We start from the raw sequence: 23,203 nt of genomic DNA, 5'->3' as shown, positions 1-23,203 counted from the left end.
GGGTCGTCAGGTGAGGCTGGCTCCGTGAAAGACTTTGATCTGCCTGAACCATTCAGTCCGGCTCATCTCATTTGTGCCAAGTTGTTTCTCTCTTGTCCCACTGATTCACAACCGGACCATGGCCCTCCCAACCAGGTCCCTATCCAAATATCTCCTAAATGTGGAAACTGAACCCACACCCGCCACTTCTCGCCATCCCCTGAGTAAAGCAGTTGCTCTTAAGTATTTCACATTTCACTCTTAACCTATGAACTTTAGTTCTAGTCTCACTCTATCTTGCTTGTTCTATCCGATCTAACCCCTTATCATTTTCTATACCTCTATCAAATCTCCTCTCTTCCTCCTGTGTTCCTGTGAATGAAGTCCTCACTGTTCCCTGTACTCAAGTCTCGGCAACATGCTTGTAAATTTTCTGTGTACTTTTTCAGTGTTGTTGCTATCTTTGCCCTAGGTAGGTGCCCAGAATGGTGGGTGCACTGTACTCCTATCTGGCCTCATTGCTGTCTCATACAACTTCATTGTAGCATCCCAATTCCTGCACTCGGTACTGTTGGCCCTCCTTATCCACGAGGGATTGGTTCTGGGACCCCTCGCGGAGACCAAAAAACGCGGATGCTCGTCCCTTATTTAACCTGTCTCAGTGCGGTGGACTTTAGGACCCAGCGGAACCCTGAATCCGCAGTGTTTCTGTTGATGAAAGTAATCATGATCACGTTTGAAAATAAAGTGGAAATAATGAAGTGATTGGAAAGAGGTGAAACACCTTCGGTCATTGGAAAAGCGTTAGGCTACAGTCGGTCAACGATCGGAACAATTTTAAAGGATAAAGTGAGAAAGGCCCTGCTATAATGAAAGCTACAGTTATTACTAAGCAATGCAGTGGTTTAATTATTGGAATACATACGTTTCTAAGTGTTTTATATGCATAGAAGGGTAAAATATATATTCTTTTCTAAGACAAATGTTTGACTGACGCTAAATAATACTGGATGTAGCTGTTCCAACTTACTGAGAACTTAAGATTTTTTTCGATCCTGATCCACGATAACTCACGCACATCCTCCCATATACTTTAAATCGTCTCTGCATTACTTATAATACCTAATACAATGTAAATGGTTGTTATACTGCATTGGTTAGGGAATAATGACAAGAAAAAAAGTCTGTACATGCTCGAACAACAAGTGCTGGAAGAGCACTTCCGGGTTTTCTCGATACGCAGTTGGTTGAATTCGCGTATGTGGAACTCGCGGATAAGGAGGGCCGACTGTACTCTGATTTATGAAGGCCAAGGTGCCAAAAGCCCTCTTTACGACCCCATCTACCTGCGACATAATTTTCAAGGAATTTTGGATTCTTCCACACTCCTCTGTGTGTCAGCCCTGCCCTGGTTTGTCCTCCCAAAGTGCAACACCTCACATGTCTTCATTAAATTCCACTTGCCATTTTTCAACCCATTTCTCCAGCTGGTCCTGATCCCTTTTCCAGATTTGTAGCCTTCCTCGCTGTGCAGTGTGCCCACAATCTTGGTGTCTACTGCAAAGTTGTTAATGCAGTTTAGCACATAATCATCTGGATCGTTGATATACCTTCCATCATCTACGAGTCAGGAGTGTGATAGGACACTGCCCATTTGCCTGGGTGGAGTTGGTCCATGCACTCCATATCCGCCACATTGCCTCGCCGCCATCTATGAGTCAGGAGTGTGAGGGACACTCTCCACTTGGAGTTAGTCCATGCCATCCACATTACCTTCCTCCAGATTGAAGGAACACAGCACTTTATCTGTAATTGCTATTATGGCTTTGCCTTGATGTAATTGTATTTGGCACTGATCTATACAGACCAAAGTTTCTGACTGTACTCCTCCACCCACAGCCGCTGGACTGATGCACACGTTCAATGCGCACGCGGCCACGGACATCACCGGCTTCGGCATCCTGGGCCACGCGCAGAACCTCGCCAAGCAGCAACGCAACGAGGTCTCCTTCGTCATCCACAACCTCCCCATCATCGCCAAGATGGCAGCCATCAGCAAGGCTTGTGGCAACATGTTCGGCCTCCTCCACGGCACGTCAGCGGAGACTTCTGGTGAGTAGGCAGGGAGCTTTACCTTTCCCGGGGGAGCCACGGTACATCTCCTACCGGGGTGGGAGGGTACCAGCAGAATAGAAGAGCCGTGGTCAGCCGAAAGTCTTGGTGCTACGGTCTGTTTATTAGCTGTGTGGTTAGTACCTGCTCCTGCTGTGTGGGTGGGGGTATTGACTTTGTTTCTTCCTTCCTTCATTCAGATACATGAGTAGTAAAAATCTTTATGTCTCCATCCAAATGTGCCATGTTTATAATAATTAATTATAATTAGAACAGTCAATGTAATGTAGAGTACACTCATCAGCGTGAGTTCATCAGTCTGACGGCCTGGTGGAAGAAGCTGTCCTGGAGACTGCTGGTCCTGGCTTTTATGGTGCGGTACCGTTTCCCGGATGGTGGATGGGATGACTTGGGTCCCCAATGATCCTTCGAGCCCTTTTTACCCACCTGTCCTTGTAATTGTCCTGAATAGTGGGAAGTTCACAACTACAGATGTGCTGGGCTGTCCGCACCACTCTCTGCAGAGTCCTGCGATTGAGGGAGCTACAGTTCCCATACCAGGCAGTGATGCAGCCAGTCAGGATGCTCTCAATTGTGCCCCTGTAGAAAGTCCTTAGGATTTGAGGGCTCATTCCTCAACTGTCTGAGATGAAAGAGGCGCTGTTGTGCCTTTTTCACCACACAGCTGGTGTGCACAGACCACGTGAGGTCCTCAGTGATGTGGATGCCGAGGAACTTGAAGCTGTTTACCATCTCCACCATTGATGTCAATAGGGGTCAGCCCGTCTCCATTCCTCTTGTAATCCACAACCAGCTCCTTTGTTTTTGCGACATTGAGGGAGAGGTTGTTTTCTTGACACCACGGTCTGTTGCCTGTAGGAACTGTTCCCTGCAGGTCGCCTCATTATTGTTGAGATAAGGCCCATCAATGTAGTGTCATTGGCAAATTTAATTAGCAGATTAGAGCTGTGGGTGGTGACACACTCATTAGTATACGGGGAGTAAAGGAGGGGACTCGGTATGCAGCCCTGAGGGGCTCCTGTATTGAGTCAGAGGTGAGGGAGCCCATTCTTCCCACCTGCTGGTGATCTGACAGGAAGTCCAGGATCCAGCTGCACAAGGCAGGGTGAAGGCCGAGGTCTCTGAGCTTGTTGAGCCTGGATGGAATTATGGTGTTGAATGCTGAACTGTAGTCCAAGAACAGCATTCTCACATAAGCATCCTCCTTCTCTTGATGTGTAAGGACAGTATGTAGCTATTGCATTACCCATCGATCGGTTGTGTCAGCGGGTGAATCGTAAGGGGTCCAGTTTGGGTGGTCGTATGCTGCAGATGTAATCGTTGACCGGCCTCTCAAAGCATTTGCTTATTATTGAGGTGAGTGTGACAGGATGCCAGTCGTTCAGGCATGTTACCTTGGTCTTTTCTGGTATAGAGACCATGGTGGATAATTTGAAGCAGGAGAGGGAGAGTTTAAAAATGTCAGTAAACACACCTGCCAGTTGTGCCGCACACATCCTGAGTACCCGCCCTGGGTTGCCGTCCGGTCCTGCAGCCTTGCGACTGTCCACCCATTGGAAACATCTGCGTACCTCAGCCTCAGAGATGACCAGGCTGCAGACTGTAGCAGTGGCTTTCCTCAGAGGCTGAGAGTTGGCGACATCGAGCGGAACGTGGAGGCGATTGGGCTCATCTGGGAGAGAGGCACAACGTTTGGCTTTGAAGTCTGCGAAGCCCTCGCCACAAGTCATGTGTGCTGTTCAATGTGAATCTTGACAATCTTGTCCCGATATTTTTCCGTAGCCTTGATAGCTTTGCACAGATCATAGCTGCTTTTCTTGAGCTCTAGTTGATCGCTGCCAATATTAGCTCGATGTTGTGCTGTAAGTGCTGCTGGCATGGAACTATTGATCCAGGGTTTCTGGTTTCTGGGGGACAAGATCGTCGATGCGCTTCCGGATGAAGCACGCGACTGCATCTGTGAACTCGGAGTCATTCTTATCATGGAAGACTTTCCAGTCGATGTCGTCAAATATGGTCGCTCTTGTTTCAGCTTCTGCCTGTATGTTGGCAAAAGCAGGATCGAAGAGTGATCTGATTTTCCAAAAGCCGGGCGAAGGAGAGCTTTGTAAGCGTTGCGGAAGGAAGTGTAGCTGTGGTCAAGTGACTTATCTGCACGAGTGCACATCCAGCTGACTCGATTAGAGTCACCGGCGACGATGAAGGCAGCCTCTGGGTGTGCAGTCTCCAGGGTGTTGATGGTCTCGTGCAGTTTGAGAGCGGGTCGGTGGCGGAATGTACACTGCGGTGGTGATAACCGCCGTGAACTCCCTTGGTGGCCAGTAGCTCCAGCTATTCCAGGTCTGGAGAACAAAAGGGTTTGAGTGCACGCACAATCTGGGGCCAAGCATTGTTGACCCCTCCTCCTTTACTCTTCCCAGTGAGGTTTTTCAACCTGTCTGCCCGGGACAGAGAGAACCCATGGCGTGTTCCGGTCTCCATGGGGGTGGGTGCGGCGGGGAATAAGCCGGCACAGACTAAATGGCCCCACTTTGTGAATGAGTTGCGGAGGAGGGTCGTGGGGCAGATGCTGGGGTCCTTGAGCGTTGCCGCGTTCTAATGACTCCATCTTTCTCTCCTCTTTCCCCCCCTCCCCTCCGGGGGCGCAGGTGGCCTGCTGATCTGCTTGCCCCGCGAGCAGGCAGCTCGCTTCTGCGCCGAGATCAAGTCCCCCAAGTATGGCGAGGGCCACCAGGCCTGGATCATCGGCATCGTGGAGAAGGGCAACCGGGCAGCGCGCATCATCGACAAGCCCAGGATCATCGAGGTGGCACCCCGTGGCGCTGCCTCACCCCAGGACAACAATGCCAGCGCCAGCCCTGAGACCCCCTCGTAAGGGGGGCGGCGGGAGGGAGGGTGAGTCCCTGTCCCTCGTGCACCCCCCACCTTTAGTTGCTCCTCCTTCTTCCCTTTTCTTTGCCACTCCGATCCCCAAATGGGAACCACCTACTGCCTGAAATTTTTATTTTAAAACCATTGGCCTCCCCTCCTCAAAGTGACTGACTGCCAGAGCAAGGGTTTTCCCTTTGTGAGCCTTCCTTTTCCCCTGTTGTTTCTATTTCCCTTTGTTTTCTGTACTGTAAGCCCCCCCCCAAACACCCCTCCCCCAGGGGCTCAAAGTGGGGGGGGGGGGCAGCCAGCTGCGATCCGCACAGTACCGTAGCATGCACCCTCTGTCTTCATGATTTTCCCCTGAGAATCTGGCTTCAGTCACATGGGGAGAGGACGTGTCGGGGACGGAGGGCCCAAATTACCTCAAGCCTCAGACTCGGCTCCTCCTCGCCAGGCCGTGAGGGAGTTTGAGGGGCAAAGAGGGGCTGAATGTATTTTCATGAGCATGGGAAGCTGGGCTTCATGACCTCATTAGCCTGCTGCTGACGTTTATTTAAAAGAGCAAGTCCCTCTGCAGCCCCTTCCTCCTGAGATCTGGGTTTGGACGCCGGGTTCCCCTCCTTCCTTGTGTTAGGGGATTATCTGAGCCCACCCCCTCTGTGTCCTTCAGACATCCATACCTCTCTTCCCTGCCTCCACTCGAAGACACTGGCAAAGAGAGAGAGGCTGTCTCTGCCTCCCCACTACCCTCGGTGTAACCGGGGACAGGGTCCAGCTCTGGGATCCTGGGTTTTAAAGCAAAAGAGACTGACGCCCTCTTTTCCTTTTCTCTGCCTCATTTTCCCCCCACCCCACCCCTCCCTCCCCAAGCCAAGTAACTACACCGGCGATCCCCTTCAGTAGACTGACAGTGATTTAACCGTAGAGTGCAGTTAATTATGTGTAGGTGTGAATTTGAAATCAGGGTTTTCTGATACTGTACAGGGTTCTGTTGTTCAAATGAAAAATACCCCACCAGTCAATTTGCTGCAGTGTGCATTTTTCCCTCCCTCCGAACCCTCCCACATCGCCGCCTTCTGCAGCACGGGCACTCCCTGCTTCCTTTCCACAACCCCCCCACACCCCTCGTTCCTTGCCCTTGATTGAGCAGCAGGGGCAAAGGGTGAGGGAAGGGCGGGAGGGAAGTGGGCGGGAAAGGGACCGCCTGCTGGCGGCGGGACCCGCCTGCCGTCGACCCGCAGCCCCGTTAGACGCTAGCCGCGCCCCTCTGCGAATGAAGCCAACCCCCACAAAGCCCGCCTGGTAACGGGGGGCTGGGGGGATGGCCGACACGATGAGCCCAGAGGGGCGTGGTACGTCCAGGCCTGCGTATCGACGGCCATGGCTACGTTCCCCCCCTACTGTCAATCAAAGTAATGGACCAATAAATGAGTTTTTTTTTATAATCTCCCGAGTTTGTGTTTCTTGCTGCTGAAACGGGTAGCCATGTAACTGAGGTGTTTTAAAATACGTTATTATCAAAGTCTGGATCAATCATACAACTTTCCTTGCAGGCAGCCACAAACAAGAAACCTGAAAGAACCCAATTTTTAAAAAAACATTAAGTCAGAGAGAGAGAAAAACAGTAAAGCAAACAACAGCATTCAGAATGAAGGTGGGTCTATAGACAGAAAGCAGACTCATTGTCTCAGCTTCAGTTCATCACACAGTCATGCAAATGGTCGTGGACCTTGCAGACACAAAGCCTGGAGCAGGACACGGCCTCAGTTTCAGTGCTACGGAGAACTGGTATACATCGCAAAGCCAGCCCAACCTTCGCCTTGCCTTTTCAGATCTGACCTGGCATTCATATTGTCCAAACATCAGCTCGGCCCCTGCACAAGGACCCAGGCCACACCGCATCAATACACTTTGGGACCGGACCCTGCCGTCATGTTCCGGTCCACGCCCAACCTTCCCAAATCATTCTGGCACTTAGATCCAGTCTTGCTCCCGGTTTCAGTGAAGGGACTCCGGAGCTCCTCCACTCCAACTCTGTCTCGAACGTGCCTCGACCTTTCTCCGACTTAGCATTGCACCAGCACGCCTTGACCTTCAAGACCACCTCACCTTTGGTCACCTCTTCATTGTTTGTGCTAATCGTTCACCACAATTTTCCACAGGAAAGGTGTCATTAATAAAATCTTCAGTTGTGGTTTTTGCTTTATGAACCACCAGTAAGCTGCAACCCGTCTTTAGTAGCGCTATCTTAAACCAAAAGCCTCAACTGATTAAAGTCACTTGTCTCTTCTAGTTAGTGAGAGGGACTGAGAAACATCAGTCATCGGTCAGTGTATAAATCTGCCCACTGCAAGCGAGGGACTGAGAGACACTGGTCAGTGTGTAGACATTGTTACGTACCCCGTAACTGGGTGTCCAACCAGCAGAGAAAGAAGAATCTGTTGGAGTCTGGTGGTACTATATTCAAAAGTGTTTATTAGTAATATAAGCAAATCAATACCAATAATGCAAATACATAGATAACACACATTAGCAATAATAAACCTAAAAGCGTAGGAATAATAATAAGCAATAATAAACGAGCTCTATCCATGCGTAGGGGTAAGTGAGTTGTCATAAAAAAGTATAAAGTTCAGTTCATGCGTGCTGAGGTAGATATGGTTGTTGTGTTGTAATCGTCGGAGAGAGAGAGAGAGAGCGAGAGAGCGAGAAGTAACAGCTACAGCAGTCAAACCTTCCTTTGCGTTCTTGATCTGTCGTGTCGTTGTGGCCATTCAGTTATGACCCCTCTGTCATTCAGCTAGACCGTTCTTCTGTGGTGGACTCGTCACTCTGGCATGAGTGGACACACACCGCAGTCCCCACCGGCCCTGCTATAACACTGTGAGTTTTACTGACCGACCTCCTGGTTCAGTCTCCGAAGCCCCACACCTTCCCGTGGGTTCCAACACTCAATCAGTGTCCACTAGCGTGTCTGCAGGGTGTCTCTCCAGACCTGACTTTTATCCCTACTCACCGGGTCTCGGCTGTCAATCAATTTTGAATGACTGTGTCCATCAAACCAGCCCACTCCGGCTGTCCACTGAGGAATGTTAATGAACAGAATGGTATAAGATAAATAACCCTCGCAGAGGTCATAACACGGTAAATCAACAAGTCTCTCTCTCTCATGAGCAGCATAGCAACAGTAATGGTTTGTGATTCTCAAAGGGGGGGGAACATGGGCAACTCTGCACCCCATTGTCCATCAGAACTGTTCATCCTTCACCCCCATCCTTCTGGGAATTTTCACCAAGAGTTTAACAAAATACAGAAGTGGCCTTAACCATAAAAATAATACAGATACACATTCAAATTAACATCTAGACAAACAGTCAGCAATTACATTGTCACTCCCCTTTACATGTTGTATTTTAATATCAAATTCCTGTAGCAACAGACTCCAACTTAGTAACCTCCTATTTTTATTCTTCATATTAGCCAAAAATACCAAGGGGTTGTGATCAGTATAAACAATTAATGGTCTCTGTGCTGAACAAATGTAGACCTCAAAATGCTGTATCGCCAAGATAAAGTGCTAACAATTCTTTTTCCACAGTAGAGTAATTTCTCTGATGCACATTGAACTTCCGAGAGAAATACGCCACTGGGTGTTCCACTCCATCCCCTGCTTTCTGCAATAGGACTGCCCCTGCAGCCTCATCACTTGCATCAGTCGCCAGGGAGAAAGGTTTCAAAAGGTCAGGTGCTTTTAACACAGGGTGATGGCACAGTATGGTTTTCAACTTCTCAAAAGCTTCCTGACAAGAATTGCTCCACTCAAATTTTTCATCCTTCCGTAAGAGTTTTGTAAGCGTGAGGGCAATATCTACAAAATTCTTACAAAATTTCCGATAGTACCCCACCATGCCCAAAGACCTTCTCAATGCCCTCTTATTTGTTGGGACAGGAACCTCGGAAATAGCCTGTACTTTAGCCTGCACAGGAGCCAACTGCCCCTGTGCTACCACATACCCCAGGTACGTGATCGTGGCATGACCAAATTCACTCTTTGCGAGGTTCACTGTGAGATGGACTGCAGACATTCTTTTAAACAGGTTTTCTACAGCCTCAATGTGCTTATCCCTTGTGTCACTCCAAACTACTACATTGTCAATATAAGCCTTTGTATTGGTAACTCTCTAATCATTGCATCGATCATCCTCTGAAATGTCCCTGGGGCATTTTTCATTCCAAACGGCAACACATTGTATTCATAGAACCCGGATGGGGTGACAAAGGCTGAAATTTCTCGAGCCCTGTCCGTTAAAGGAACACACCAGTATCCCTTTACAGGTCAATCTTAGTGATGTATCTCACTTTACCCATTTTATCAATAAAATCGTCCACCCTAGGGATAGGGTAAGCTTCTGTTTGTATGACAGCACTCACCTTTCTGTAATCTGTACAGAATCTTATGGTACCGTCCGGCTTTGGTACGACCTCGCATGGAGATGCCCATACAGAAGCATATTCACGAATATTACCAGCAGCTAGCATATGCTCAATTTATTTTTCCACTAGCTTGCTCTTTTCCAAATTCATCGGATAAGGGGATTGTTTAATAGGCTGGGCCGAGGTAACAATAACATCATGCTCTGTTCCCTTGCATCTCCTAGGAACGTCTCTGTTCCTTTATAAATTCCCTCCTTGCTAAGAGTAAATCTACCTCCTCTCCTTTACTCTCCTTCACTCCACGATCCTCCGTTTTACTACCCTCTAACCCCTCTTGGTACAGGGTCGGTAAAAACATCTCAGCCAAATCAACACTGGACTCATTTAAACTGGCTTCTTTCTCAGCCGCCTTTCTCGACATGCTGTGAGTGATTGCGCATGCGGGATAAATCTCAGAATCTATGGGCGAGTCCTCAGCACTCACAGGCTTGCTTGTTAATTTCACTGCTGAACACACGTCACCACCTGCTAAATCGTTACCAAGAACGACGTCCACGCCGTCCCTCGGTAGTTCCGACCGCACCCCTATTTCGACTGGTCCAGATACCAGGTCACATTTTAAAATGACCCTGTGCAAAGGTACAGCTTCTGTCCCTTTTCCTATCCCTCTTAACACAACCTCTCCAGTCTCAGGACCAAAATCCAGTACCTTCTTTAGGATCAATGACTGATCAGCCCCAGTATCCCTCCAGATGCTCACTGGAACTGGGGTTTCTCCTTCTTTCACAGACACTGTCCCTTCCGAAGTAAACTTCTCACAGCCCTCTTGGGCTCTATCCACCTTTGTCTTCCCCATCGATCTACTGACCGACTCAATGCAACCTGTAAGGACTGCTGTTTTCCCTTTCCCTGTCTCCTTCTTCGGAGTGAAGCACTTAGATGCGATATGACCAGCTTTCCCACAATTATAACAAGTCAAGCTCGGAACCTTCCTGCCAGCCTGCTTTTCCTCCTCCTCACCTTTACCACTAGCTCCCGGCTTATTCTCTGCCTTAGACGGTGGGCTTTCTCTACCGTCCCTACTACCTTTCTTGTAACTCTTATTTGAGGAAAACTTTGCCTTGTGGGTTAAGGCGTACTCGTCTGCTAATTTGGCAGTCGCAGACAGAGTCTCTGTCTCCTTCTCATCCAAGTACGTCTTCATACTTTCAGGGATACAACTTTTAAATTGTTCCGTCAGTATTAACTGTAACAGTTTATCATAATCTCCAACAACCCCTTTTGAGGCGCACCAACGCTCACAACACATCTGCATTTCACGGGCAATACGTGTGGTTCCATGGCTTTCTCAAGTTCTGGAACTTCTGCCGGTATGCCTCTGGCACCAACTCGTAACTCCTCAGTACAGCCCTTTTTACTTCCTCATAGTCCCTAGACCCCTCCATAGACAATGCCGAATACGCTTGCTGAGCCTTCCCCCTAAGTACGCTCTGTACCAGAACAGCCCATTTTCTCTCAGGCCAGTTCTGATTCACAGCCAATTTCTCAAAATGAAGGAAGAACTTATCGACATCCGTCTCCTCGAATGGAGGTACCAACTGGATCTCCCGACCAATCTTGTACGCCTCACTTGAGTCTGCTGCCCGGTCTCTTCCCTGCTGCTTTAACCTTACCATTTCCAGCACATGCTGCCTCTCTTTCTCCCTTTCCTCCATCTCCCCTTCAGCTTTTTCCTTCTCCCTTTTAGCCTCCAACTCCTTTAGCTGGATCTCATACTCAATTTTCTTCTCCTCCGCAGCCAACCTTAATTTTTCCATCGCTAACTGAACCTCCCCCTCGGCTGGTTTCCTCTCAGGGAACAGGTCCAATACCTCAGACGTGAACACATCCTCGGATACATAATGCATGGCTATTTCCCTCTGTATATCCAACTTTCTCATCGAAGGTTTCACTGCCGAGAGATTTAGTTGTTTCGCAACGCTCACCAATTCCACCTTCTTGGCACCCTCTAGCCAAGAAAAGCCGGGCTTTCTAAAAATTTTGTCTATTTCCATCTTTGCTGGTTTCCCGTCTGGTTATCTAAGCAACCAGATCAGATAAGGGACTTTTATCCTGATTCACTGGCCCCCCCAATTGGTAATCAAATCAGGAAGACGAGGCCCCAATTTGTTATGTACCCTGTAACTGGGTGTCTAACCAGCAGAGAAAGAAGAATCTGTTGGAGTCTGGTGGTACTATATTCAAAAGTGTTTATTAGTAATATAAGCAAATCAATACCAATAATGCAAATATATAGATAACACGTGTTACCAATAATAAACCTAAAAGTGTAGGAATAATAAGCAATGATAAATGAGCTCTATCGATGTCTAGGGGTAAATGATTTGTCATAAAAAAGTATAAAGTTCAGTTCATGTGTGTTGAGGTAGATATGGTTGTTGTGTTGTAATCGTCGGAGAGAGAGAGAGCGAGCGAGAAGTAACAGCTACAGCAGTCAAACCTTCCTTTGCGTTCTTGATCTGTCGTGTCGTTGTGGCCATTCAGTTATGACCCATCTGTCATTCAGCTAGACCGTTCTTCTGTGGTGGACTCGTCACTCTGGCATGAGTGGACACACACCGCAGTCCCCACCGGCCCTGCCGTCACATCGTGAGCTTTATTGACCGATCTCCTGATTCGGTCCCCGAAGCCCTCACCTTCCTGTGGGCTCACAACACTCAGTCAGTGTCCACTGGTGTGTCTGAAGGGTGTCTCCCCAGACCTGACTTTTATTCCTTCTCACGTGGTCTCAGCTATCAACCAATTTTGAATGACTGTGTCCATCAAACCAGCCCACTCCGGCTGTCCACTGAGGAATGTTAATGAACAGAATGGTATTAGATAAATAACCCTCGCAGAAGTTATAACACGGTAAATCAACAAGTCTCTCTCCTCTCTCTTATCTGTAGCAGATGTTCTTGCATGTTTTCTTTTCATCTCTCTCTCTCATGAGCAGCATAGCAACAGTTAATGGTTTGTGATTCTCAAAGTGGGGGGCGAATATGGCAACTCTGCACCCCATTGTCCATCAGAACTGTTCATCCTTCATAACAACATGCCTCTGAGAGACGGTCAGTGTAGAGATATTCCCGAGAGAGAGAGAGAGAGAGCAGTCAATGTATCTGCGTCTTGCAAGAGGGGGCTGAGAGACACTGGTCAGTGCACAGATCTTCCCCATCGAGAGAGGGACTGAGAAACACCAGTCAGTGTCTAGATCTGCCCCCTGTGAGAGAAAGACTGAGACAGCAGTCAGTGTACAGATCTCCCCCTGAGAGAAGGACTGAGAAACACTGGTCTATGTATAGATTTCCCATTGAGCAAGAGGGACAGGCAGCATCAGTGGACAGTGGAACAGTTTTTTGGCTGATTGACCTCGTCAGCACTGGGAATGTTAATGAAACTCTGGCATGTTTTAACTTGTGGAGAAGTGGGAGCTCTCAAGAGCCTGGTCAAAGTGCAATACATTGGAGAGTGATGGGAAATAGTTGCTGCCTAGCGATACTGACTGGGTTGTGAAGTCTTGTCTGGGGAACCAAAATCAATGCTGGCATCTTGGCTGACATCAAATTGAAATGTGGCTGTTGTGCAGCGTTTGCCAGGAGATGGGGGTTGTGTCTAGCTAGGGCTGGCAAGACAGTCAGGAACAAAATCTGCAGATACTGCAATGTCCAGCAGACCAGGTAGCAACATGATTTCCTTTTTCTCCAAAGCATTGACTGCTTCATTCCTCCCATTTGTTTGGAAAGTAATTGAAATGCCAGCCCTTTGCCTAACATGCCACTTGGACACTTCCAACATTCCTGGCTTTTGTGCCCAACAACAAACTGGATTGGCGGGTCATCTGAAGCTGGTGACTGGGGCACCAGGTTCTCTCTCTGAGGTTTGCCCTCTGCATTGGAGATCTGCTGCTTAAGTTCATCTTAGGAATGTGACTTTAACTCTTGATATTTTTCCCCCTCACACCTTCACACCCTGACTCAACAGAGCTTGATCCCAAAAGTGCAGCATCTACCCAGGTGGGGTTCACAACCCTGAGGGGATCGAGCAGGGCGCTGGTGGCCGAGCCTGAGACATTTCAGATAACAAGCCAGTCCGGTTTTCCCAGTGCAGGAACAGCAACAAAACAGCCGAGGATTGTTCGGCAGGTCAGGCAGCATCTGCAGTGGAGGCGTCTGTGGAAGAGGGAGGGGCAGACAGGAAGACCTTTCTTCGTAGGTTGATGGGGTGCAGGCTGTCAGCTGATTGTTTTTGAAATCCAGGAATCAGAAATTTTTTTGATCGTTCTGATCAACCAACATTTCACCTCTTGTTTACAAGTGGTACTGACGTGTTTTGCATTCCAGTTTCTATTTAAGATATCCAACACTGCCGCCTCCTGCGAGATCAGAAAATGCTGAAAACACTCAGCAGGTCAGGCAGCTTCTCTGGAGCGAAGAGAAACTATCAACTGGTACGGAAGTAAACGCTTTGACCTACCTGCATGCTGGCCAAGATCCCCGTCCGCACTCGTGCCACTTGGACCATATCACACCAAAGCAGGGATCCTTTGTGAGAGGCCACCGGGGGTTCCATGAGAGATCGTGATTAAAAAAAAATATTATTTGAACTAAGCACAATGCGCTGGCAGTAGTGGGCAGTGACCAAGCGCCATTAGCAATCTGTTAGACGTCTTTCAGCCCAGTATGGCAGTGCGCAGTAGGACCATGTTTGTTTGCTTGAGTCCATTCTCAGTTTTTGACACGAGATAGGGAAGGCCGTTGATAACTGGCGGGTGCTGTATTGCACGGAGGGGAGAAAGAAGGCTGATGATCTGAAGTGTGTTTTCGAGCATTGAATGGGCTAGTCCTACTTGGACTGTGACATCAGCCTCTCCCTCCTGAATTACCTCCCCCAACTTCCCCTTGCATGCCATCGGCTTACTTATGGGAGCGAACAAACTTCCAGTGTAGTAAAAAAAATTGGAGGGAAATTTTCATTCTAAAGATGGTCCAGTGTGGCAATTTTTGAAGAGGAGCTGTGAGATGGAAGAGGAGGATTCTAGGCCTAAGGACAACGATGAAAAATTACAATCTCCTGAGTTATTTCACTTCACTAGTGCAACAACAGACGGACACACACACACAAAAAGTACGTCTTCCCAATGAAAGCTACCTCTCAATGGGTTTTACATAGACTGGTGATCCAAGTTGACCTAATCCATTGTGCCTAATCTGTGGAAAACAACTTTCAGTTTGTTTTGGCAGTGGCTCCAACACTCAGTGTGCACTCAAGATATGATATACTGACATGGCCCTGCATTTCTGTGAAAGATCATCCTGCCATTCATAGGAAAGCTATGAATGCAATGCTGCGGTTTTCAACTTCTTACGTGTGTGAGCAAGCTTTATCGAGTTTAACAAGAATCAAGAGTAAGAATAGTAATCTCATTTCAGTTGGTGAACCGCATGTGTGCTTATCTCAAGTTCAACCCAGAAGTGGGGCATTTATTATGTTTGCCTTGTGAGTTTTTAAAATTTATGAAAGGGAAGGGAAGAGATTAATTTCAAGAAAGGGAAGCTGAGCTTAACTATCCTTTTCCCCAACAAATGTTGGCTAAAAATTCATTCTCTACTCAAAAAATCATTGACAATTATTTTTGGATTATTATGTCTACAACTTACTGATCATGCTAATGTACCATGAGCTATAGATAATTTTTATGCAGGGGTTCCCTGAGACCTGAAAATTATTTCAAGGGTCCCTCCAATGTTGAGAAGGGCTGCTGTAAATCACAAGAAAGCAGAATCCATCATCAAGGACCCCACTACAATCCAGGCCATCTCCCTGCTGCCATCAGGTAGGAGGTACAGAAGCAATCGATCACACTCCACCAGGTTTAGGAACAGTCATCAGGATCCTGAACCAGTGTGGATAACTTCTCACCTCAATTCTGAACTGATTCCACAACCTACAGGCTCACTGTCAAGGACCCTGCAACTTACGTTTTCGACAATATATTCATTCATTATTAGCAGTGTTTGTTTTATATTGCATGGTTTGTTGTCTTTTGCATTTTGGTCACTTGTCAGTCTCTGTGTGTGGCTTTTCATTGTTTCCATTGTATTTCTGTAGCTGTGAGTGCCAACAAGAAAATGAATTGCAGGGTAGTGTATGCTAATGTTTTGAACTTCCCAATCTATGTACCTGTCCAGGTGCCTCCTGTGTATTGTAAACGTACCGAGCTCAATCTCTTCCTCTGGCAGTTTGCCCCAAGTATGGAGCACCCTCTGGATGAAGAAGCTGCCCTTCAGCCTCTTGTATCTCCCCCTCCCCCTCAGGAGTCTCCAGAGATTTGGCACGTTGTCAAAAACCCTGGCAAACTTCTATAGATGTGTGGTGAAAATCTACAGCACATTACAGGCCCTTCGGCCCACATAGTTGTGCTGACCCTGTAACCTACTTGAGAAGCTGCCTAGCACTTCCCTACTGCATAACCCTCTCGTTTACTAAGCTCCACGTACCTATCTAAGTCTCTTAAGAGACCCTGTTGTATCTGTCCGTGCATTCCACACACCCACCACTCTGTATAAAAATCTTACATCTGACATTCCCCCGTACCTAATTCCAATTGTTACGTACCCCGTAACTGGGTGTCTGACCAGCGGAGAAAGAAGAATCCGTTGGAGTCTGGTGGTACCAAACTAAAAGTGTTTATTAGTAAACTACACCATACAATATCAAAAATGCTAATATACATATAAAACAAGTTAGCAGTAATAAACCTAAAAGTGTAGGAATAATAATAATCAATAATAAACCAGCTCTATCGATGTCTAGGGGGTAAATGAATTGTCATAGGAAAGTATAGAATTCAGTTCATAAATGCTGAGGTAGTTATGGTTGTTGTATTGAAATCATTGGAGAGAGAGAGAGCGAGCGAGATGTAACAGCAACAGCTGCCGCGGCAGGCAAACCTTTTGTGGCTTTCTTAATCTATTGTGTCATTGTGGTCATTCACTATGACCCTTCTGTTCTTCAGCCAGACCGTTCTTCTGTGGTGGACTCGTCACTCTGGCATGAGTGGATACACACACAAGACACCACCGGCCCTGCTGTAACACTGTGAGCTTTACTGACCGATCTCCTAGTTCGGTCTCCGAAACTCCCACCTTTCTGTGGGCTCCCAACACTCAGTCAGTTTCCACTGGCATGTCTGAAGGGTGTCTCTCCAGACCTGTCTTTTATCCCCACTCATGGGGTCTCAGCTATCCATCAACTCTGAATGACCGTGTCCATCAAATCAGGCCACTCCTGCTATCTCCTAAGGAATGTTAACGAGCAAAGTACAGTCCTTTTAGTGAAGGTAAATAATCCAGGAAGAGTCATAATACAGTAAATCAACAGTCTCTCTCCCCCTCTTATCTGTAGCAAATGTTCTTGCCTGGGCTTTATCTCTCTCTCTCTCAATAGCAGCATAGCAACAGTAATAGTTTGCAGTTCTCGGGGGGGGGGGGGGGTTGGGAATGGTTAACTCTGTACCCCATTGACCATCAGGTCTGTCCATCACTCATAACACAAGCACCTTAAAACTATGCCTCCCCATGTTAGCCATTTCCGCTCTTGGAAAAAGCCTCTGACTATCCACACGATCAATGCCTCTCATTATCTTACACACCTCTATCAGGTCACCTCTCACCCTCCAAGGAGAAAAGGCCGAGTTCACTCAACCTATTCTCATAAGGCACGCCCTCCAATCCAGGCAACATCCTTGTAAATCTCCTCTGCACTCTTCTCTATACCATCCACCTCCTTCCTATAGTGAGGTGAATAGAACTGAGCACAGCACTCCAAGTGGGGTCTGACCAAAGGTTGTATTATAGCTGTAACATTACTGTACCTCACAGTTCAAAGTAAAAATGATTAGAGTACATACATGCCTCCACATACAACCTTGCGAGCAGCTTCAAGCTTCTTGGCATAAACATCTCAGAGGCCGTACCCTGAGCCCAGCATGTTGACGCAGTCACAAAGAAAGCATATTTGTGGGTTTGAGGAGATTCGGTATGTTGCCAAAAACTGTTGTGAATTTCTACAGATGTATGATGGAACGCGTCCTGACTGGTTTCATCACCATTTGCTATTCCGATCAACCAACAGAAATGTGATCTGAGTGACTGGCAGCGGAAGAAACGTCGGTGCCAGAAACTTACTGATCTCCTGGGGTTTTCACGTCCAACAGGCTCTGGAGTTTACAGAGAATGGTGAAAAAACACACACGAGAAAAAACAACAGTGTGGGTGAAAATGCCTCATTAACGAGAGAGGTCAGAGGAGAGAATGGCCAGACTGGTTCAAGCTGACAGGAACTCAAATAACCACCCATTACAACAGGGGTGTGTGGAAGGGCACAGCACGACGAACCTTGAAGAGGATGGGCCACAGCAGCAGAAAAACTCACTGGGGTCCTCTCCTGAACCTCATACACTGAGTGTACACGTACGTCAGTCACAATAAACCTGATTCTTGCTTGAACACCAATCCCGCAAGATTACTAAATCACCGGATAGGGGAATCCCTGAGAATTCCATCAAAAGCATTCCAAAAAACCCCCCCACACAACTTCCTGGTAGTTACTTGGCCACAAAACTGCTCTGTTTCCTGACTGAGTTCTTTGAGCGTATGACACAATTTCCTTCTCCCCAAACACATGCTGACTTTGAGTAATCATTTCCAACGTCAGTAATATTTATTTTATTTCTAGATACAGCACGGTAACAGGTCATTCTGGCCCAACGAGTCCACGCTGCCCTATTACACCCCCGTGAGCAAATAACCTGTGAACTGACACGTCTCTGGAATACGCGAGGAAAAGCATGCTGTCATGGGCAGAACGGTGGCGGAATTGAATGCTGGCGCTGTTATGGCATTACGTGAACTGCAAAACGCCTTTAAAACATGGCAGGAAAGTGGGGTTGAGGGGGGATGATAAATCAGCCATGATAGAATGGCAGAGTAGACAATGGGCCGAATGGCCTAATTCTGCTCCCATGTCTAATGGTCTAACATAGAAGACACTACACTATAGCCCACATCGTTGTGCCAACCTTTCCTTCTGCCATCAGGTAAACATTACAGGAGCATCAAAACTAAAACCACAAGGCTACTAAACAGCTTCCTCCCACAGGCAGTCAGACTGCTAAATAGCTGCTCCACCTGACTCTGCTTTGGACACTTTTAACTTGCACTGGACACTTATAACTTGCTTTTAACTGACACGTGGCTGTTGTGTTTTACTATTTATTGTTATGTTTATTATTTAGTGTTGCGTTTGTTATGTTATGACAGCACTGCTCCTGGGAAAAGCTGTCTCATTCTGCCCTGCAGAGCTGATGTACCGTTAGAATGACAATAAAGTTTTTGAATCTTTGAATCTTCAACCTACTTGAAAATTAATCTAACCCAGTGGCTCCCAACCTTTTTCATGTCATTGGTCAGGGAGTCTGTAGCCCCCAGGTTGGGAGCCTCTGATCTAATCCTTTCCTCCTACACAGCTCTCCATTTTCCTTCCATACATGAGCAAGCGAAGAGTCTCTTAAATGCCCTGAATGTATCTGCTTCTACCACCACACCTGGCAGAGCGTTCCACACACCCCCAACCTCTGACACCCTCCAAACACCTTAAAGTTACGTCCCCTTGTACTAGCCATTTCTGCCCTGGGAAAATGTCTCTGTCTGTGCTGGCTCTCGCCTTCTGATTTATCTCTATCAAGTCGCCTCTCGAGCTTGCTCAGCCTCTCCTCATTAACTAAGTTTGATGATTTATTGAGATACAACACAGGATAGGCCTTTTCAGCTCTTCGAGCACACCGCCCAGCAATCCCCTGATCTAATCGTAGCCTAATCAAAAACAAGATATTAAGAGGAATCGACAGAGTGGACAGCCAGCACCTCTTCCCCAGGGCACCACTGCTCAGTACAAGAGGACATGGCTTTAAGGTAAGGGGAGGGAAGTTCAAGGGGGATATTAGAGGAAGGTTTTTCACTCAGAGGGTGGTTGGTGCGTGGAATGCACTGCCTGGGTCTGTGGTGGAGGCAGATACACTAGTGAAATTTAAGAGACTACTAGACAGGTATATGGAGGAATTTAAGGTGGAGGGTTATATGGGAGGCAGGGTTTAAGGGTCGGCACAGCATTGTGGGCTGAAGGGCCTGTACTGTGCTGTATTGTTTGATGTTAATCGCGGGACAACCCACACGTCTCTGGACGTAAAGTGGTCAGAGGGAGACCGTACAAACTCCTTACAGGTGGTGGCGGGATTTGAACCCAGGTCGCTGACACCAAGCGTTGTGTTAACCACTATGGGCTGCCCTCAAGACGTGCTCCCTAATCCAATTGGCATCAGATAATCTTCTCTGCACCCTCTCTAAAGCTTCCCCATCCTTCTGATAATGAGGCCACCAGAACTGAATACAGTACTCAGAGTGTTTTATCGAGATTCAACATTACCCCGTGGCTCTCGAACTCAATCCCCTGACTAATAAAGTCTAGCACACCAAACACCTTCTTAACCACCCTGTCTTGGAATAAGACCCATCTGTTCCTCCACACTGTCCCCAACCCTGTATTCTGCCCTCAATCTCAATCTTCAAAAAGGAATCCATCTGCACTCTAACTGAAGTTAAACCAGAACAGGACTTAAGACAATAAACGGCCGGGCCCTGGAGAGTCCGGTGGAAAAGAGATACCGAGAGGTACAGGTACGTGGTTCCCTGAACGTGAAGGGTACATAGAAAGGGCTTCGCCAATCGGAGTTTGGAGTTGGGAGATTATGCTGCAGTTGTGACAGATGTTGGTGAGATGACACTTGTGGTGATGTATGCATTTCTGGTCACGCAGTGACAGAAAGGACTGGGAAGGAGACAGGAAAGATTTACTGGTTACTGGGACTGGAAGGATTGAGTTACAAGGACTGGCTGGGTCTGTTTTCCCTGGAGGGAAGGAGGCTGAGAGGTCACAAAGGTCTGAGAGATACTGGTCAGTGTGCAGATCTCCCCCTGAGAGAGAGGGACTGAGAGACACCGGTCAGTGTACAGATCTCCCCCAGAGAGAGAGGGACTGAGAGACATCGGTCAGTGTACAGATCTCCCTCAGAGAGAGAGGGACTGAGAGACACCGGTCAGTGTACAGATCTCCCTCAGAGAGAGAGGGCCTGAGAGACACCGGTCAGTGTACAGATCTCCCCGGAGAGAGAGGGCCTGAGAGACACTGGTCAGTGTACAGATCTCCCTCAGAGAGAGATGGCCTGAGAGACACCGGTCAGTGTACAGATCTCTCCCCAAGAGAGAGGGACAGAGACACCGGTCAGTGTACAGATCTCCCCGGAGAGAGAGGGCCTGAGAGACACCGGTCAGTGTACAGATCTCCCTCAGAGAGAGAGGGCCTGAGAGACACCGGTCAGTGTACAGATCTCCCCGGAGAGAGAGGGCCTGAGAGACACTGGTCAGTGTACAGATCTCCCTCAGAGAGAGATGGCCTGAGAGACACCGGTCAGTGTACAGATCTCTCCCCAAGAGAGAGGGACAGAGACACCGGTCAGTGTACAGATCTCCCCGGAGAGAGAGGGCCTGAGAGACACCGGTCAGTGTACAGATCTCCCTCTGAGAGAGGGACTGAGAGACACCGGTCAGTGTACAGATCTCCCCCTGAGAGAGAGAGGGACTGAGAGACTACGGTCAGTGTACAGATCTCCCTCAGAGAGAGAGGGACTGAGAGACACGGGTCAGTGTACAGATCTCCCCAGAGAGAGAGGGTCTGAGAGACACGGGTCAGTGTACAGATCTCCCCCTGAGAAAGAGGGACTGAGAGACACCAGTCAGTGTACAGATCTCCCCCTGAGAGAGAGGGACTGAGAGATACCGGTCAGTGTACAGATCTCCCCTTGAGAGAGGGGCTGAGAGATACCGGTCAGTGTACAGATCTCCCCCGAGAGAGAGGGACTGAGAGACACTGGTCAGTGTACAGATCTCCCTCTGAGAGAGAGGGACTGAGAGACACCGGTCAATGTACAGATCTCTCCTTGAGAGAGAGAGACTGAGAGACAACGGAACAGATATCCCCTGAGCCATTGCAAACATCACCAGAGACATTGTATATATTTTATTAAAATAATACATAGATTTATTAATTAACATGGAGAGATTAATTAATTAAATTGATACCTCCAGCTTTCTGCAGAGGCTGGCTGTTCCAGTAGAGTAGAAGTAGTTGTAGGTGGGGTGGGAAGAGTTCCAGGGAATTACCAGAAGTCGTTTAAGACTGTCGTTTTTGAAGTCATTTCACCCACCCCACCTTCCTGTCATGTTTGGACCCCAGTCAGCCCTCCCTGCTCCCTTCCCTATCCGGAAGCAACGATCCAGAGCCTTGCCCGAACGCTTCACTCTCCGTCGCTCAGAGTCCGAGAGCGAACGCATTTCGGTAGGGTTATCACTGGCTTAACTTTGTTGGCACAATGAGTTCAGACCCTCCCCCCCTCCCATTGGAGACCCGCAATTGAACGTATGTCTGTATATATATCCACCAGTGGTATATTGAGGGACCGAACCTCCTCAGCTGAACGTGACAGCCGTCTGGCTCATCTGATCACCTCCTAATCTTCCTTCCCTCTTCCCTCTCTGCCCTGTCCCCCTCTCACTGTTTCTCTCTGTCACTCTCTCTGTCTGGGTGCCTCTCTCGCGCTGTGTCCCTCTGTCCGTTTGTCCCTCACGCACTGCACACTTAACCACGTGCCGGGGGGGGGGGGGGGGGGGTCAAACACACACACACACACACACACACACAACAAACCAAACACCAGCCCAGCTAACCATTCGCCGGGGGCGGGGTGGGGTGGAATTCCTTACAGCTCATCTCTCTGGAAGGCAAGGGGGCTCAATTCCAGAAACCCTCAGAGATCCGGCAGCTGCGAGGGTCAGGCAGAGATGGCCCGGTCCAGACCTGTGGGGTTTAGGGCTCAGATGGTGAAAGAGGGGGAGCACGTTCCTCGCCCTCCAAGCGGAATGGAGTGAAGAATATTAAACTACTGTTGTTTTGGGTGTAATCTACCCCCTAGGTATAGGGTGAGTGGGAACGGTCAGCTCGGTCTACCCGTACACGCCTGCACGAATGGTCCCCAGTGCCGTTACAGAGGGGTCCTTGTGAGAGGAAGAGGTCTGAGTCTGTGAGTCCTGCACCCTCACTGCACACCCATCACCCTGAAGGCTCTTCACACACACACACACACACACACACAAACACAAAAAATGATGCACAGAGCTTGGTCCTATCCCCCTCCCCCTGAACGGGACACCGGCACAGGCGCTAGGATCTGGGACCTCAGGGGTGAGCGGCAAGGGGAGGGGAGAGGGGGCCCAAACTCTTGGGGGCAACCCTCCCCTCCCCTCCCCGTTCCTCTAACAGCCCATCCAGGAAATGACTTCTCGCACCTTGGCTCACAAGGTTGGACAGATCCCTCTCAGGGTCCTGGGACCACCACCCCCCCCCCCCACACCCCTCCCGTGTGAGAGAGAGAGTGAGCAGGATGGGGCAGGGGGGGTGTCGGCGTTTCACTGAATGCAGTCCATGACGTGTATCTGCAGAGTGTCCATGTCCGGAGCCTGGTACTGGCACTTGGGGCATCGAAAGTCGGGCTGCTCGTCCGGGAACACGTGCCGCAGGGCCGGCTCCGTGGGCACGTTGAACGGGATGGTGCTGCCGTTCGGGAAGTAGTTAC

The 23,203-nt window shown here is 48.5% G+C and overlaps 2 protein-coding genes across 5 annotated transcripts in view; one reads left to right on the top strand and one right to left on the bottom strand.

Moving 5' to 3' along the window:
- Window positions 1–6,428, top strand: part of LOC132380573 (selenide, water dikinase 1-like) — a 24,011-nt gene extending 17,583 nt beyond the window's left edge. The window contains exons 7-8 of the mRNA XM_059949481.1: window positions 1,879–2,091; window positions 4,761–6,428. Coding sequence (XP_059805464.1) covers window positions 1,879–2,091; window positions 4,761–4,987 — 440 coding nt within the window. The 3' untranslated portion in view covers window positions 4,988–6,428. The remainder of the gene's footprint in view (window positions 1–1,878; window positions 2,092–4,760) is intronic.
- The window catches only part of ikbkg (inhibitor of nuclear factor kappa B kinase regulatory subunit gamma), a 39,963-nt gene continuing 21,747 nt past the window's right edge, over window positions 4,988–23,203 (bottom strand). For all 4 annotated transcript variants that reach the window (XM_059949477.1, XM_059949479.1, XM_059949480.1 and 1 more), the window contains one exon: window positions 4,988–23,203. In XM_059949477.1, coding sequence (XP_059805460.1) covers window positions 23,037–23,203 — 167 coding nt within the window. In that variant the 3' untranslated portion in view covers window positions 4,988–23,036.

The sequence above is a fragment of the Hypanus sabinus genome, chromosome 24 (assembly GCF_030144855.1).
Source record: "Hypanus sabinus isolate sHypSab1 chromosome 24, sHypSab1.hap1, whole genome shotgun sequence".
Classification (NCBI taxonomy): Eukaryota; Metazoa; Chordata; class Chondrichthyes; order Myliobatiformes; family Dasyatidae; genus Hypanus; species Hypanus sabinus.
This window is presented reverse-complemented; position numbering and strand designations above follow the sequence as displayed.